The sequence below is a fragment of the Scyliorhinus canicula genome, chromosome 18, assembly GCF_902713615.1.
Source record: "Scyliorhinus canicula chromosome 18, sScyCan1.1, whole genome shotgun sequence".
NCBI classification, from domain to species: Eukaryota; Metazoa; Chordata; class Chondrichthyes; order Carcharhiniformes; family Scyliorhinidae; genus Scyliorhinus; species Scyliorhinus canicula.
In genome coordinates this window covers 1,881,505-1,898,022 of record NC_052163.1, presented here as the reverse complement: position 1 = coordinate 1,898,022, position 16,518 = coordinate 1,881,505, and the positions used below count along the sequence as shown (strand labels likewise).

At 49.8% G+C, this 16,518-nt stretch overlaps 1 protein-coding gene across 7 annotated transcripts in view; it reads right to left on the bottom strand.

The window, feature by feature from the left end:
- Nucleotides 1-16,518, bottom strand: part of abcc3 (ATP-binding cassette, sub-family C (CFTR/MRP), member 3) — a 183,552-nt gene that overhangs the window by 101,722 nt on the left and 65,312 nt on the right. For all 7 annotated transcript variants that reach the window (XR_005457913.1, XM_038776532.1, XM_038776531.1 and 4 more), the window contains exons 5-6: nucleotides 14,328-14,453; nucleotides 7,782-7,843 (exon numbers count right to left, since the gene is read on the bottom strand). Coding sequence is in view for 6 of the 7 variants with exons in the window: in XM_038776532.1 (XP_038632460.1) it covers nucleotides 7,782-7,843; nucleotides 14,328-14,453 (188 nt within the window). In the remaining variant the exon portion in view is untranslated. The remainder of the gene's footprint in view (nucleotides 1-7,781; nucleotides 7,844-14,327; nucleotides 14,454-16,518) is intronic.

The following is a 16,518-nucleotide window of genomic DNA, read 5'->3' as shown; positions in this document are numbered from 1 at the left end:
CTCTCTGGCCACATCGAGGGCATCTTGAAACCCATCGTACAAGGTACACCCAGCTTCTGTCGCGACACGACGGACTTCCTACAGAAACTCACCACCCATGGACCAGTTGAACCAGGAACATTCCTCGTCACAATGGATGTCTCGGCACTCTACACCAGCATCCCCCATGACGACGGCATTGCTGCAACAGCCTCAGTCCTCAACACCGACAACTGCCAATCTCCAGACGCAATTCTGCAACTCATCCGTTTCATTCTAGACCACAACGTCTTCACCTTCGACAACAAATTCTTCATCCAGACGCACGGAACAGCCATGGGGACCAAATTGCACCTCAATATGCCAACATCTTCATGCACAAGTTTGAACAGGACTTCCTCACCACACAGGACTTTCAACCGATGCTATACACCAGATACATCGATGACATTTTTTTCCTTTGGACCCACGGCGAGACATCACTGAAACGACTACACGATGACATCAATAAGTTCCATCCCACCATCAAACTCACCATGGACTATTCTCCAAATTCAGTTCCATTCTTGGACACACTCGTCTCCATCAAGGACGGTCACCTCAGCACCTCGCTTTACCGCAAGCCCACAGATAATCTTACGATGCTCCACTTCTCCAGCTTTCACCCGAAACACATTAAAGAAGCCATCCCCTATGGACAAGCCCTCCGTATACACAGGATCTGCTCAGACAAGGAGGAGCGCAACAGACACCTACAGATGCTGAAAGATGCCCTCGTACGAACGGGATATGGCGCTCGACTCATTGATCGACAGTTCCACCGCGCCACAGCAAAAAACCGCACCGACCTCCTCAGAAGACAAACACGGGACACCACTGACAGAGTACCCTTCGTCGTCCAGTACTTTCCTGGGGCGGAGAAACTACGACATCTTCTTCGCAGCCTCCAACACATCATCAGCGAGGATGGACATCTTGCCAAGGTCATCCCCACACCCCCACTACTGGCCTTCAAACAACCGCGCAACCTCAAACAAACCATTGTTTGCAGCAAATTACCCAGCCTTCAGAACAGCAACCACAACACCACAAAACCCTGCCAGGGTAATCTCTGCAAGACATGCCAGATCATCGACATGGACACCACCATTACACGTGGAAACACCACCCACCAGGTACGCGGCGCATACTCGTGCGACTCGACCAATGTAGTCTACCTCATACGCTGCAGGAAAGGATGTCCCGAAGCGTGGTACATTGGCGAGACCATGCAGACACTGCGACAACGAATAAACGGGCATCGTGCGACTATCAACAGGCAGGACTGTTCCCTTCCAGTTGGGGAACACTTCAGCAGTCAAGGACATTCAGCCTCTGATCTCCGGGTCAGCATTCTACAAGGAGGCCTTCAGGAGACGCGACAACGCAAAATTGCTGAGCAAAAACTTATAGCTAAGTTCCGCACGCATGAATGCGGACTCAACCGGGATCTGGGATTCATGTCGCATTACATTCGGCCCCCACCAACAAGCCTGGACTTGCAGAGGCCTACCGACTGAACTGGCTTGGGACAATTCACACCTCTTTAACCTGGAGTTACCTCTCTCTCTGCATCTTTGATGATTTGATTGCCTGCAGGTGCTCGCATTCCGGGGCATCTCTGACTGTGTCTATATAAACATTTCTGGAACAAGCCTTTCCATTCACCTGAAGAAGGAGCCGTGCTCCGAAAGCTTGTGTTTGAAACAAACCTGTTGGACTTTAACCTGGTGTTGTAAGACTTCTTACTGTGCTCACCCCAGTCCAACGCCGGCATCTCCACATCATGGCTACCATTGACACCGCAAACTGCCGGCTCAAAGTGGAGAGGATCTCCAGGAAGATCGCGCATATAGACACTGACATTCAGTTTCTACAAAGATGCAAAAAAGCAGACAAGATCCCGAAAGGACTACAGATCAAAAACCCACTCAAGTCGACTTACAACACAGACTACGCTGAAAGACTCTGCCACCGCACCTCTGTCACACTCCTCAAACACCTCGTACACCAACTCTACAGCAGTCAACGCAACCTGGAAACCAAGAGAGAGGCCATATTCTCAACTTGCGCTCAGGACACAGCAGACCAGCTGCGGAACACCGCCAAACAGATGAGACAGCAATACTATGCCACCTACATGCACACCAAGAACAGGAAGCTTGAGAAACTTGGCATCACCACCAGCAGCAATCAAGCTTCTCCCGGTACAACAGTCGAAAACAATACAGGGAAATCCATTGTCAACTTGTCAGACTACACCCTTCAACCAGACGAAATCGAAGTCCTCAGCAGAGGGCTCAATTTCTGCACCACCACCAAAATGGACCCCATCAGTCTCGCGGCAGATACGGAGGAATTCATCAGGCGAATGAGGCTCCGGGAATTCTTCCACAGACCCCAAGAGGCCGACAGCGAACCCAGGGACACGACCAATGAACCGGAACAGCAGACCGCGAGATCTGCAGTGCAGCAACCGAAAAGGAAAGAGTCAAATTGGACCCCTCCGGAAGGCCGCTGCCCTAGACTCGACATGTATGCTCAAGCCGTCAGAAGTCGTGTCAATGCCAGATTCATCACTCGCAATCACAAGGCAGCCTCAAACGTCACCCAAGCACAACGCAACGCCATCCGCACTCTCAAGACCAACCGCAACATCGTCATCAAACCAGCAGACAAAGGAGGGGCCACCGTCATACTGAACAGAACAGACTACTGCAAAGAAGTATACCGACAACTCGACAACCAGGAACACTACAGGCAGTTACCCGCAGATCCAACCAAGGAACACATCCGCCAACTCAGCAGACTGATCAAGACCTTAGATCCAGACCTTCAGAACACCCTACGTGCTCTCATCCCACGTAATCCCCGCATTGGAGATCTCTACTGCCTCCCGAAAATACACAAGGCCAACACACCAGGCCGTCCTATCGTTTCAGGCAATGGGACCCTGTGTGAGAACCTCTCTGGCCACATCGAGGGCATCTTGAAACCCATCGTACAAGGTACACCCAGCTTCTGTCGCGACACGACGGACTTCCTACAGAAACTCACCACCCATGGACCAGTTGAACCAGGAACATTCCTCGTCACAATGGATGTCTCGGCACTCTACACCAGCATCCCCCATGACGACGGCATTGCTGCAACAGCCTCAGTCCTCAACACCGACAACTGCCAATCTCCAGACGCAATTCTGCAACTCATCCGTTTCATTCTAGACCACAACGTCTTCACCTTCGACAACAAATTCTTCATCCAGACGCACGGAACAGCCATGGGGACCAAATTTGCACCTCAATATGCCAACATCTTCATGCACAAGTTTGAACAGGACTTCCTCACCACACAGGACTTTCAACCGATGCTATACACCAGATACATCGATGACATTTTTTTCCTTTGGACCCACGGCGAGACATCACTGAAACGACTACACGATGACATCAATAAGTTCCATCCCACCATCAAACTCACCATGGACTATTCTCCAAATTCAGTTCCATTCTTGGACACACTCGTCTCCATCAAGGACGGTCACCTCAGCACCTCGCTTTACCGCAAGCCCACAGATAATCTTACGATGCTCCACTTCTCCAGCTTTCACCCGAAACACATTAAAGAAGCCATCCCCTATGGACAAGCCCTCCGTATACACAGGATCTGCTCAGACAAGGAGGAGCGCAACAGACACCTACAGATGCTGAAAGATGCCCTCGTACGAACGGGATATGGCGCTCGACTCATTGATCGACAGTTCCACCGCGCCACAGCAAAAAACCGCACCGACCTCCTCAGAAGACAAACACGGGACACCACTGACAGAGTACCCTTCGTCGTCCAGTACTTTCCTGGGGCGGAGAAACTACGACATCTTCTTCGCAGCCTCCAACACATCATCAGCGAGGATGGACATCTTGCCAAGGTCATCCCCACACCCCCACTACTGGCCTTCAAACAACCGCGCAACCTCAAACAAACCATTGTTTGCAGCAAATTACCCAGCCTTCAGAACAGCAACCACAACACCACAAAACCCTGCCAGGGTAATCTCTGCAAGACATGCCAGATCATCGACATGGACACCACCATTACACGTGGAAACACCACCCACCAGGTACGCGGCGCATACTCGTGCGACTCGACCAATGTAGTCTACCTCATACGCTGCAGGAAAGGATGTCCCGAAGCGTGGTACATTGGCGAGACCATGCAGACACTGCGACAACGAATAAACGGGCATCGTGCGACTATCAACAGGCAGGACTGTTCCCTTCCAGTTGGGGAACACTTCAGCAGTCAAGGACATTCAGCCTCTGATCTCCGGGTCAGCATTCTACAAGGAGGCCTTCAGGAGACGCGACAACGCAAAATTGCTGAGCAAAAACTTATAGCTAAGTTCCGCACGCATGAATGCGGACTCAACCGGGATCTGGGATTCATGTCGCATTACATTCGGCCCCCACCAACAAGCCTGGACTTGCAGAGGCCTACCGACTGAACTGGCTTGGGACAATTCACACCTCTTTAACCTGGAGTTACCTCTCTCTCTGCATCTTTGATGATTTGATTGCCTGCAGGTGCTCGCATTCCGGGGCATCTCTGACTGTGTCTATATAAACATTTCTGGAACAAGCCTTTCCATTCACCTGAAGAAGGAGCCGTGCTCCGAAAGCTTGTGTTTGAAACAAACCTGTTGGACTTTAACCTGGTGTTGTAAGACTTCTTACTGTGCTCACCCCAGTCCAACGCCGGCATCTCCACATCATTATTATTATAATAATAGAATCTAGTTTTTTGACGACTACTGATGTTGGGCTAATTCCCTGGTTTTTCTCTCCCTCCCTCTTTTTATAAATAGCGGGGTTACATTTGATTGCACCCCACCTCCCCCCTCACCTTTCAGAATTTTGTAAGTTGACAACCAACATATCCACCATTTCCATGGCCCCCTCCTTTACTACCCTGGGATGTCGATTATCAGCCCCGGGGATTTATCGGCTTTCAGTCCCATTAATTTCTCCGACACGATTTTTCCAGTCATACTAATTTCCATCAATTCCTCCTTCTCACTAGACCCTTGATTCCTTTACATTTCTGGGAAGTTATTTGTGTTTTCCTCCATGAAGACAGAACTAAAGTAGTTGTTTAATTGCTCTGCCATTTCCTTGTTCTCCATTATAAATTCTCCTGTTTCAGGCTGTGCTTCACTAACCCTTTTCCTTTTATATACTTACAGAAATACTTTCCCACTTAAGCTACTTTTATGTTACTTGGAAGTTTATTTTTCCCGTCTTAATCAATCAATCTCTTTGTCCTCCTTTGCTGAATACAGAACTTTTCCCAATCCTCAGCTCTGCTATTTTTCTTTAGCAACTTTAAATGACTCCCCTTTGGCTCAAATACTGTGCTTAATGTTGTTTGTAATCCATGGTTGGGCCACTTTTCTTGTGATTTTGTGCCAGAAAGAAATGTATTACAGTTGCAATGCATACATTAATTCCTTCTATATTAGCCATTGCTTACCCACCATCATGCCTTTTAATGAAGTTCCTCAATCTAGTTTAGCCAGCTCACACCTCTGTAGCTTCCTTTGTATATGGAAATCTAACACTGTTTTTGGACAATGTTGTTCAGGACAGAATGTCGATGAAAATGAGCAGGTGCAAACTGGGTTTGTCAAGGGCAGGCAGTTGGTGGCCAACCTAAGAAGGTTGCTGAATGTGATCATGATGCCCCCGGAGAGTAGGGAGGCAGAGGTAGTTGTGGCATTGGATGGCGAGAAAGCTTTTGATCGGGTTGAGTGGGGCTATCTATGGGAGGTGCTGAGACAATTTGGGTTCGGGGAGGGCTTTATCGACTGGGTCAGACTGTTGTACCAGGCTCCGGAGGCTAGTGTAAGGACGAATAGGACGACGTCTGACTATTTTAGACTGTACCGAGGGACAAGGAAGGGTGCTCCCTCTCCCCACTGCTGTTTGCGACAGGTGGCGTGGGTCTGGGGCCAGTTGCACAAGTTGAATTTATTTCGGTTGGTGGAGCAAATGAGGGTCAAGTTCCGGATGTGGGATGCGCTCCCACTGACAGTAGTGGGGAGACTGCAGACGGTTAAAATGACGATCCTCCAGAGATTTATGTTCGTATTCCGGTGTCTCCCCATTTTCATTCCGCGGTCTTTTTTCAAGAAGGTCAATAAAATGATTGTGGGATTTGTGTGGGTGGGAAAGTCCCCGCGGGTGAGGAGATTGATGCTCGAGAGGAACCGAGGGGAAGGAGGGCTGGCACTGCCAAACTTTAGTAATTACTATGGGCGGCCAACATAGCTATGATAAGGAAGTGGATGGTGGGTGCGGGGTCGGTTTGGGGGCAGATGGAGGCCGCTTCGTGCAGGGGCACCAGTTTGGCAGCCCTGGTTACGGCTCCCCTGCCACTCCCGCCAGCACGGTACTCCACCAACCCTATAGTGGTGGCGACTTTGCGGATCTGTAGCCAATGGAGGAGGCACGTGGGGGAAGTGAGAGCATTGGTTTGGTCCCCAATTTGCGACAATCACCAGTTTGCCCCGGGGAATATGGACAGTGGGTTCCAAACATGGCGGAGGCCTGGGAGTGAGAGGATGGGGGATCTGTTCTTGGAAGGGAGCTTCCCGAGCATGAGGGCGCTAGAGAAGAAATTTAGGCTGGCGACGGGGAAGGATTTCAGGTACTTGCAGGTGCGGGACTTTTCTACGCCGACAGATTCCATCCTTCCCACGCCTGCCACTTTGGGGGATCCAGGACAGGGTAGTGTCCAGTGGATGGGTGGGGGAGGGGAGGGTCTCAGATATATAAATAGAGGAGTCGCAGACCGAGGAGCTGAAGCTTAAGTGGGAAGAGGAGCTCGGAGGTGAGATAGAAGCGGGCTTATGGGGGGAGGCGTGAGAAGGGTAAACGCGGCCGCAACATGCACCAGGCTCAGCCTGGCTCAATTCAAGGTCGTCCACCGGGTCCACATGACAGTGACCCGGATGAGTAAATTCTTTGGACTGGAGGACAGGTGCACCAGATGTGCGGGAGGTCCAGCAAACCACATCCACATGTTCTGGACATGTCCAAAACTCAGGGGATACTGGCAGGGATTTGCGGACGTTATGTCCCGGGTACTGAAAACAAGGGTGGCGATGAGTCCAGAGGTGGCAATATTTGGGGTCTCAGAGGACCCGGGGGTCGAGGAGGAGACAGAGGCCGACGGTTTGGCCTTTGCTTCCCTGGTAGCCTGGCGACGAATTCTGCTGCATGGAGGGATTCAAAGCCCCGAAGTCGGAGGCCTGGCTATCGGATACGGCGAGCTTTCTCGGTCTGGAGAAAATGAAGTTCAATCTGAGAGGTAGGGTTCGCCCAGGCAACCGTTTATCGACTTCTTCGCTGAAAATTAATCGTCCGGGGGGGGGGGGGGGGGGGGGGGGGGGGAGGGGAGTTAGGCGGGGTCCTTGTAGGAGGGGAGCTGGTTTTTGCACTCTGTTGATTGTTCTTTGCACACTGTTTTGTGTTGTTGTTGTTTACTATGCCAAAATGCCTCAATAAATTGTTTATCAAAAAAAAAAGAAAGTGAGTCGGTGAGAGTAACCAAACAATTGGGTGGTTGGACGGAGGAGGAACCGTTTTCATTATCAGGTGATTCAGGAATCGGATGTCAGGCACTGTACAGACTGCAGGGGGAATTACCCATTATTTTTATGAAGACTGTTTGACTGCTGAGGTCATGAGGAGGAAACCACTCACCCAGTAAACCACCAGAAGGTCAGTCTAGAGAGGAATCCAGCACTCACTTCTGGGCAGGGATTCTGTGATGAATAAGAACAGGATTGGTCAATCTTCAGTCAGTTTAATCTTTTCTTGGTTAGAATGATACCACACAGGAGGCCATTTGACCCATCATGTCTTTGCCAGCTCGTTCAAGGCACTACTCAGTAAGGATGTTCTCTTCCCATAGCCTTGAAAGTTTCTCCTTTTCAAGTATTTATAACATTTCCTGAAGTTAATATTTGTTTTCATAGTCTTTCCAGGTCATTACAACTTGCTGTATACATATTAAATAAAAGCATGTTTCCTCATATCACCCCTGTTTCTTTGGCCAATCACCTTCTATCTGCTTATTCCAGGTTCCAACTCTCCTATCAGCTTTTCTGAATTTACACAAAAAAACCTTCACGATTTTAAAGTAAAAATCCCCAGAACCTCTCTGCTTTAGGGAGAAGCCCAGCCCCAAGTCTCATTGCTGGTACAATCCAAGTAAAACTCGATTCATTTATAATCCCCCTGTCCGAGTAACAGGCACAGATTGACACAAACCCACACACTGACACATTATAAACTTTTCACATTATGCTAAATTGTTGTTAACGGTGGTTATTAGCAGCTGGAGCTCGGTTCCATGGTTACCTTTCCAGTTGGGCAGCTCCATGGCAACATGTAGCAATTTGATTGAGCAAAAAATTCAACATATGCAAATCCTAACATTATATTTGCATCAATTTGAATTATTGCAAAAGTGCAGAAATAACAGATTTGTTGTCATGGGTTACTTCAACTTCTCTAAGATTGACTGGAACCTCCTTAGCGCAAATGGTTTGGATGGAGCAGATTTTGCCAGATGTGTACAGGAAGGATTCCTGACTCAATATGTAGATAGGCCGACTAGGGGAGAGGCCATATTGGACTTGGTGCTCGGCAACGAACCAGGCCAGGTGTCAGATGTCTCGGTGGGAGAGCATTTCGGTGACAGTGACCACAACTCCTTGACCTTTACCATAGACATGGAAAGGGACAGGAACACACAGTATGGGAAGGTATTTAATTGGGGGAGGGGAAATTATACTGCTATTAGACAGGAGCTGAGGAGCATAAAGTGGGAACAATTGTTCTTGGGGAAATGCACAACAGTACTGTGGGGGTAGTTTAAGGAGCACTTGCTGCGAGTGCTGAATAGTTTTGTCCCACTGAGATGAGGAAGGAATGGTAAGGGGAAGGAGCCTTGGATGACAAGAGAAGTGGAGCTTCTAGTCAAGAGGAAGAAGGAAGCTTAGGTAAGGTTGAGGAAGCAAGGAACTGAATCGGCTCTAGAGGGTTACAAGGTAGCCAGGAAGGAACTCAAAAATGGTCTTAGGAGAGCTAGAAGTGGGCATGAAAAAGACCTGGCGGGAAGGATTAGGGAAAATCCCAAGGCGTTCTACACTTATATGAGAAATAAGAGGATGATCAGAGTGAGAGTAGGGATAGCCGATGAGGGATAGTGGAGGGAACTTGTGCCTAGAGGAGGTAAGGGGGGGGGGGGCCCGAAATGAATATTTTGCTTCAGTATTCACTAGAGAGAGGGACCTTGTTGCTCGTGAAAACAGTGTGAACCAGGTTAACAGACTCGAACAGATTTATATGAAGAAGGAGGATGTGCTGGAAATTTTGAAAAGCATCAAAATAGACAGGTCCCCTGGGCCAGAGGGGACATACCCAAGGTTACTACAGAAAGCGAGGGAGGAGATTGCTGCGCCGTCGGCGATGAGCTTTGCGTCCTCACTCTCCACTGGAGTAGTACCAGATGGAGGGAGGAGAATACTGTTCCCTTGTTCAAGAAAAGGGAATAGGACCGACTTGGGAATTACAGACCAGTCAGTCTTACATCTCTGGTGCGCAAAATATTGGAAAGGATTCTGAGAGATAGGATTTATGAGTATTTAGAAAAACATAGTAAGAAGTCTTACAACACCAGGTTAAAGTCCAACATGTTTGTTTCAAACACTAGCTTTCAGAGCACTGCTCCTTCCTCAGATGGATTCACCTGAGGAAGGAGCTGCGCTCGGAAAGCTAGTGTTTGAAACAAACCTGTTGGACTTTAACCTGATGTTGCAAGACTTCTTACTGTGCTCACCCCTGTCCAACGCCGGCATCTCCACATCATTGAAAAACATAGTTTGATTAAAGATAGTCACATGGCTTTGTGAGGGGCAGGTCATGCCTCACAAGCCTCATTGAATTCTTTGAGGATGTGACGAGACACATTGATGAAGGTCGGGCAGTGGATGTGGTGTATATGAATTTTAGTAAGGCATTTGATATGGTTCCCCATGTTAGGCTCATTCAGAATGTTAGGAGTAATGGGATACAGGGAAGTTTGGCTGTCCGGATAGAGAATTGGCTGGCCGAAAGAAGACAGCGAGTGGTAGTGGATGGAAAGTATTCCGCCTGGAGGTCGGTACCAGTGGTGTCCTGCAGGGATCTGTTCTGGGACCTCTGCTCTTTGTGGTTTTTATAAATAACTTGGATGAGGAAGTGGAAGGGTGGGTTAGTAAGTTTGCCGATGACACGAAGGTTGGAGTTGCAGATAGTGTTGAAGGCTGTTGCAGGTTACAACAGGACATTGACAGGATGCAGAGCTGGGCTGAGAAGTGGCAGATGGAGTTCAACCGAGACAAATGTGAAGTGATTCATTTGGAAGGTCGAATTTGAATGCTGAATACAGGGTTAAAGGCAGGATTCTTGGAAGTGTGTAGGAACAGATGGATCTTGAGTCCACATACATAGATCCCTCAAAGTTGCCACACAGGTTGATAGGATTGTTAAGAAGTATGCTGGTGTGTTGGCTTTCATTAACAGGGGGACTGAGTTTAAGAGTCGCAGGTTTTGCTGCAGCTTTTTAAAACTCTGGTTATACCACACTTGGAATATTGTGTCCAGTCTAGTCGCCTCATTATAGGAAGGATGTGGATGCTTTGGAGAGGGTGCAGAGGAGATTTACCAGGATGCTGCCTGGACTGGAGAGCGTGTCTTATGAAGACATAAGATTGTAAGGGATTGTGGGGGTGAGGATGACACCGGACCCCAAGGTGGCGATTTTTGGGGTGCTGGAGGCGCGCGGCGGCAGGAGGCGAAAGGGAGCCGAGGTGGTGTCCTTTGCCTATCTGATTGCCCAGTGACGGATATAAGTTGGAGGTCAGCTGCGCACGCCGGGTGTCACGGACGGTTGGTGAATCTGCAGGACTTTTATAGACTGGAGAAGATAGAGTTGGCCCTTGGTGGGCTCCGCGAAGGAGGGGTTTAACGTGCTGAGGAGGCTGTTTCTGTCCGTGATGGCAGAATTGTTCGTCGGGGTGGGGGGGGGGGGGGGGCGTAAAAGCTCGGGCTGATACAATTTTGTTTTGATGAGGGGGATTCCCTGAACAGTTCTGCTCTCGCTGTAGGTTAGTTAAAAGAGATTAATGTAACTAAAGCAGTGCAGACTTGTCTGAGGACAAAGCTCAAACAAGCCAGTTGAAAAAATTCTTAGAAGACATATGGCGAGAGTTTCTGCAGAGTCAGATCTGTTCTGTAAGGAAGTGTCCAGAGATCTGTTTCTCAAAGAATAACTCTGCAAAGCAAGTATCCTCCTGTGCCATTGGCATTCAGGGTGGATTGATTTATTTTCTTGTGGTTTAAATGGGAATAAAAATATCTCGTAAGGTTATTATATTCACTATATTCACATTATAAACCAAGGGTTGGTTTAGCACACTGGGCTAAATAGCTGGCTTTTAAAGCAGACCAAGGCAGGCCAGTAGTACGGTTCAATTCCCGTACCAGCCTCCCTGAACAGGCGCCGGAATGTGGCGACTAGGGGCTTTTCACAGTAACTTCATTTGAAGCCTACTTGTGACAATAAGCTATTTTCACTGTGTTGAGTAGTCATGTTTAAGGGGTTGGAAGCTATTTTCTGGGGTGATGTTAAAGATTTTAACACTGTGTTAGTAACAAAGTTTGTTTTAAAATACCAAATTCCTATTTCTTTGTGAAATCACTTCTGGAGTGAAAAATCATTTATCCTCATAGTCTTACAAAATTAAACTAAAATATTGGGGTTTTGGTGCCATATCCTAGACACTGTTGGCGTCAGGTCTGGGATTGTAATAATCAGGATGAAAGTCAATGGGAAGAACAGGCTGGTGGGGCTGCATGGCCACCTCCTGAGAGAGGGGAACCAATGCCTTAACATCAGGCTCAATGCAGCCACAGTGTACATCTTTACTGCGCGACATGGAGTCTGCAGGCACGTTCCAGCTCTTCCCACTTTTAGTACCAGGGTGGCTTTAGGCTTTTGCATGAACTCAGTTTCTAACCAATTGCAGTTTCAATCGGAATTCTCTGATCATTTACAGGAAACAAACTATGTAAGTGTGGGTTCTAATAACCTCAAATTATTCCAAAGCGAATTTGGGTTTTGAAGGACTCTTGCAATGTGGTGAAATACAGCTGTTGATTTGTGCACAGCAAGCTCCCTGAAACTATGGGGCAAACAGCCAATTGATCAGTTTTAGTGATTGGTTGAGGGAGTAATACCACAAGGGAGAACTCTTCTGCCCTTCTTGGATAGTCCATGCGGTCTTTATATTCACCTGGCAGGGCAGACAGGGCCTTGGTTTAAAATCCATTGGAAGATGGCACCATCAACAGTGCGGCACTCCCTCAGCACTGACCCTCTGACAGTGCGGCACTCCCTCAGTACTGACCCTCTGACAGTGCGGCACTCCCTCAGTACTGACCCTCTGACAGTGCAGCATTCCCTCAGTACTGACCCTCTGACAGTGCAGCATTCCCTCAGTACTGACCCTCTGACAGTGCAACACTCCCTCAGTACTGACCCTCTGACAGTGCGGCACTCCCTCAGTACTGACCCTCTGACAGTGCGGCACTCCCTCAGTACTGACCCTCTGACAGTGCAGCACTCCCTCATTACTGACCCTCTGACAGTGCAGCACTCCCTCAGTACTGACCCTCTGACAGTGCTGCACTCCCTCAGTACTGACTCTCTGACAGTGCGGCACTCCCTCAGTACTGACCCTCTGACAGTGCAGCACTCCCTCAGTACTGACCCTCTGACAGTGTAGCTCTCCCTCAGGACTGACCCTCTGACAGTGCAGCACTCCCTCAGTACTGACCCTCTGACAGTGCGGCACTCCCTCAGTACTGACCCACTGACAGTGCGGCATTCCCTCAGTACTGACCCTCTGACAGTGCGGCTCCCTCAGTACTGACCCTCTGACAGTGCAGCACTCCCTCAGTACTGACCCTCTGACAGTGCGGCGCACCCTCAGTACTGACCCTCTGACAATGCAGCGCACCCTCAGTACTGACCCTCTGACAATGCAACACTCCCTCAGTACTGACCCTCTGACAGTGCGGCACTCCCTCAGTACTGACCCTCTGACAGTGCGGCACTCCCTCAGTACTGACCCTCTGACAGTGCAGCGCACCCTCAGTACTGACCCTCTGACAGTGCAGCGCACCCTCAGTACTGACCCTCTGACAGTGCGGCACTCCCTCAGTACTGACCCTCTGACAGTGCAGCGCACCCTCAGTACTGACCCTCTGACAGTGCAGCACTCCCTCAGTACTGACCCTCTGACAGTGCAGCACTCCCTCAGTACTGACCCTCTGACAATGCAGCGCACCCTCGGTACTGACCCTCTGACAGTGCGGCACTCCCTCAGTACTGACCCTCTGACAGTGCAGCACTCCCTCAGTACTGACCCTCTGACAGTGCAGCACTCCCTCAGTACTGACCCTCTGACAGTGCAGCGCACCCTCAGTACTGACCCTCTGACAGTGCAGCACTCCCTCAGTACTGACCCTCTGACAGTGCAGCGCACCCTCAGTACTGACCCTCTGACAATGCAGCACTCCCTCAGTACTGACCCTCTGACAGTGCAGCACTCCCTCATTACTGACCCTCTGACAGTGCGGCACTCCCTCAGTACTGACCCTCTGACAGTGCGGCACCCCCTCAGTACTGACCCTCTGACAGTGCAGCACTCCCTCAGCACTGACCCTCTGACAGTGCAGCACTCCCTCAGTACTGACCCTCTGACAGCCCAGCGCTCCCTCAGCCCAGTGCTTCGACAGCACAGTGCAGCTCAGCGCGAACATCGGACAGTGCGCCGCACCCTCAGCACTGGTCCTCCGACAGCCCAGTGCTCCATCAGTGCTGGTCCTCTGACAGTGCACCGGACCCTCAGCGCTGGTCCTCCGACAATGCGGCGCACCCTCAGCGCTGCCCCTCCAACAGTGCCATGTAGCCTCAATATGGACTCTCTGACAGCACGGCACTGCCTCAGTACTGATCCTCCTTTAAACCCACAGCTGTGAGAGTGCTATTCTCTGAGTCACAACCTACAGCTTTGATACATGGCTCGTGGATTTTCTAGTGTCCTCAAGTAAGTGTAGACTTCAATGTCATTAATGTCAGAGACGTGAAGAGACCAAAAACTATAGCAATGTCGAGCCGAATGGTGCTGGACTCACCTCGTCTGGTGATGCTGTGGAGAAATATGGAGGAGGTTCACTGAAGCAGCAGAGAAAGAACTGAATCAGAACTAAGACAAAGTATATATAGAATGTGGTAAACCTGAAGATGTCAGACACACCACCCTGCAGAGAAAGAATACACAGAATGTTAGACGTTTAGCTGCTGCTGAATAAACAGTCAAAGGTACTGCCACCTTTACGTGTCAATTAATGGATACTTAACATAAATGAAACAACTAATTGGAATGTCTCTTAACTCATTACTGAACACAGAACAGTGGTCAGTAATTCATTTACAGCTCAGAACAGAGGCAGGTGGCCGTTGTTCAAAGCCTTTCAAGCTACATAGATCGGGCTCCTGTTTGCTGTGCAAGACAAGTACATTCTCTCCCTTCAGCAGCATCCCTGGCATCTCCTACTAACCCAAGCTCAGTGACCTCGGCTCTAGGTTAGGAACAGTCTAGTCTAAAGACCCCCACCTTCTTCTCCCAAGTCTGCACATTACACTGAGGTTTAACTGGCTAAAACCAGACACCAGTTACCTTCTTTTCCACTGCTTGTACAGTCCAGGTAGGACCATCCCATCTACTACAGGACACTGGCTTGTCGGGTTACCAGGAGTCAAGTGGGAGAAGGCACCTTTATCAGAAGGCACCTTTACCCAAAGACTGCCTGTCCACTGGAGTTAAAGCATGAGAGGGAACGGGCGGGATCGACGTTGCGCTTGAACGGAAGTGTGACATGACCGGTAGAAGCCGGGTGAAGTGTCCCTCAGGCTTCCCGGCAGCCACTCCGCCCTGCGGGACCTACCCAAGTCCTGCCAGGCATCGCGATCAGGAACCTGTCCAAGCCTTGCTCACATAGGTAGACCTTAAATCTACTAAGTTCTACTTACCCACGATCCACCGACCTGCCCAGGGAGTCCCCAGCCAGGCACAGTTCAGTACTGGTCAACACAAAGACGGATCTGGCTGAACGGCACCCAGGAGGCCTCCTAATATTGCAGGGTGTCCCCCTAGCCCTCCCCCTGAGTGGCAGTGCAAGGGTGCCCGGATTCTGGGGGGGGGGGGGGGGGGGGGGGGGGGAGTATAGAAGGTGGAGAGGTGGTGGTGGGGGGGGGGGTGCAGGGCAGGTAAGGAGGGGCCTCTGCAATTTTATGGGGGGGGGACCCCATGGCAGGGTGTTCTCACTTGGAAGGGTGTGGGGTAGTGCCCGTGTGTGTGTGTGTGTGTGTGTGTGTGTGTGTGGGGGGGGGGGGGGGGGTAACATTGCACAGGGGTGGGGTGCACACAAGCTCACATAGAGATCAGGGCACCTTTCAAAATGGCGGTCAGATCTCGGAGTCGAGCTCCTAGGTGAGGAAAATAATTCTAAGTGTGGACTAAACCGGTGAGAAACTCCCCAGGGCCCAAAGAAGTCACTGCATCGTTTGATAGCGGTGGGAATTAGAAAATGGGTGACCAAAAGACAGAGCCAGAGTAGGAAGGCAGCGTAGGTGTCCCCTGCGGTCATCTCCCTGCAAACAGATATACCGCTTTGGATACTGTTGAGGGAGATGGCTCACCAGGGGAAGGCAGCAGCAGCCAGGTTCATGGCACCGTGGCTGGCAGCAGCAGAGGAGATTCACTAGGTTAATCCCAGAGCTGAAGGGGTTGGATTACGAGGAGAGGTTGAGTAGACTGGGACTGTACTCGTTGGAATTTAGAAGGATGAGGGGGGATCTTATTGAAACATTTAAAATTATGAAGGGCATAGATAGGATAGATGCGGACAGGTTGTTTCCACTGGCAGGTGACAGCAGAACTAGGGGGCATAGCCTCACAATAAGGGGAAGTAGATTTAGGACTGAGTTTAGGAGGAACTTCTTCACCCAAAGGGTTGTGAATCTATGGAATTCCTTGCCCACTGAAGCAGTTGAGGCTCCTTCATTAGATATTTTAAAGGTAACGATAGATAGTTTTTTGAAGAAAAAAGGGATTCAGGGTTATGGTGTTCCGGCCGGAAAGAGGAGCTGAGCCCACAAAAGATCAGCCATGATCTCATTGAATGGCGGAGCAGGCTCGAGGGGCCAGATGGCCTACTCCTGCACCTAGTTCTTATGAACTCGCTGGCAGAAAACTCCCAGCAAAACCCGCCACAAATGACACTTAGAAAAGTTTCTCTTAGATTGTGTCCAACATCAAATAAG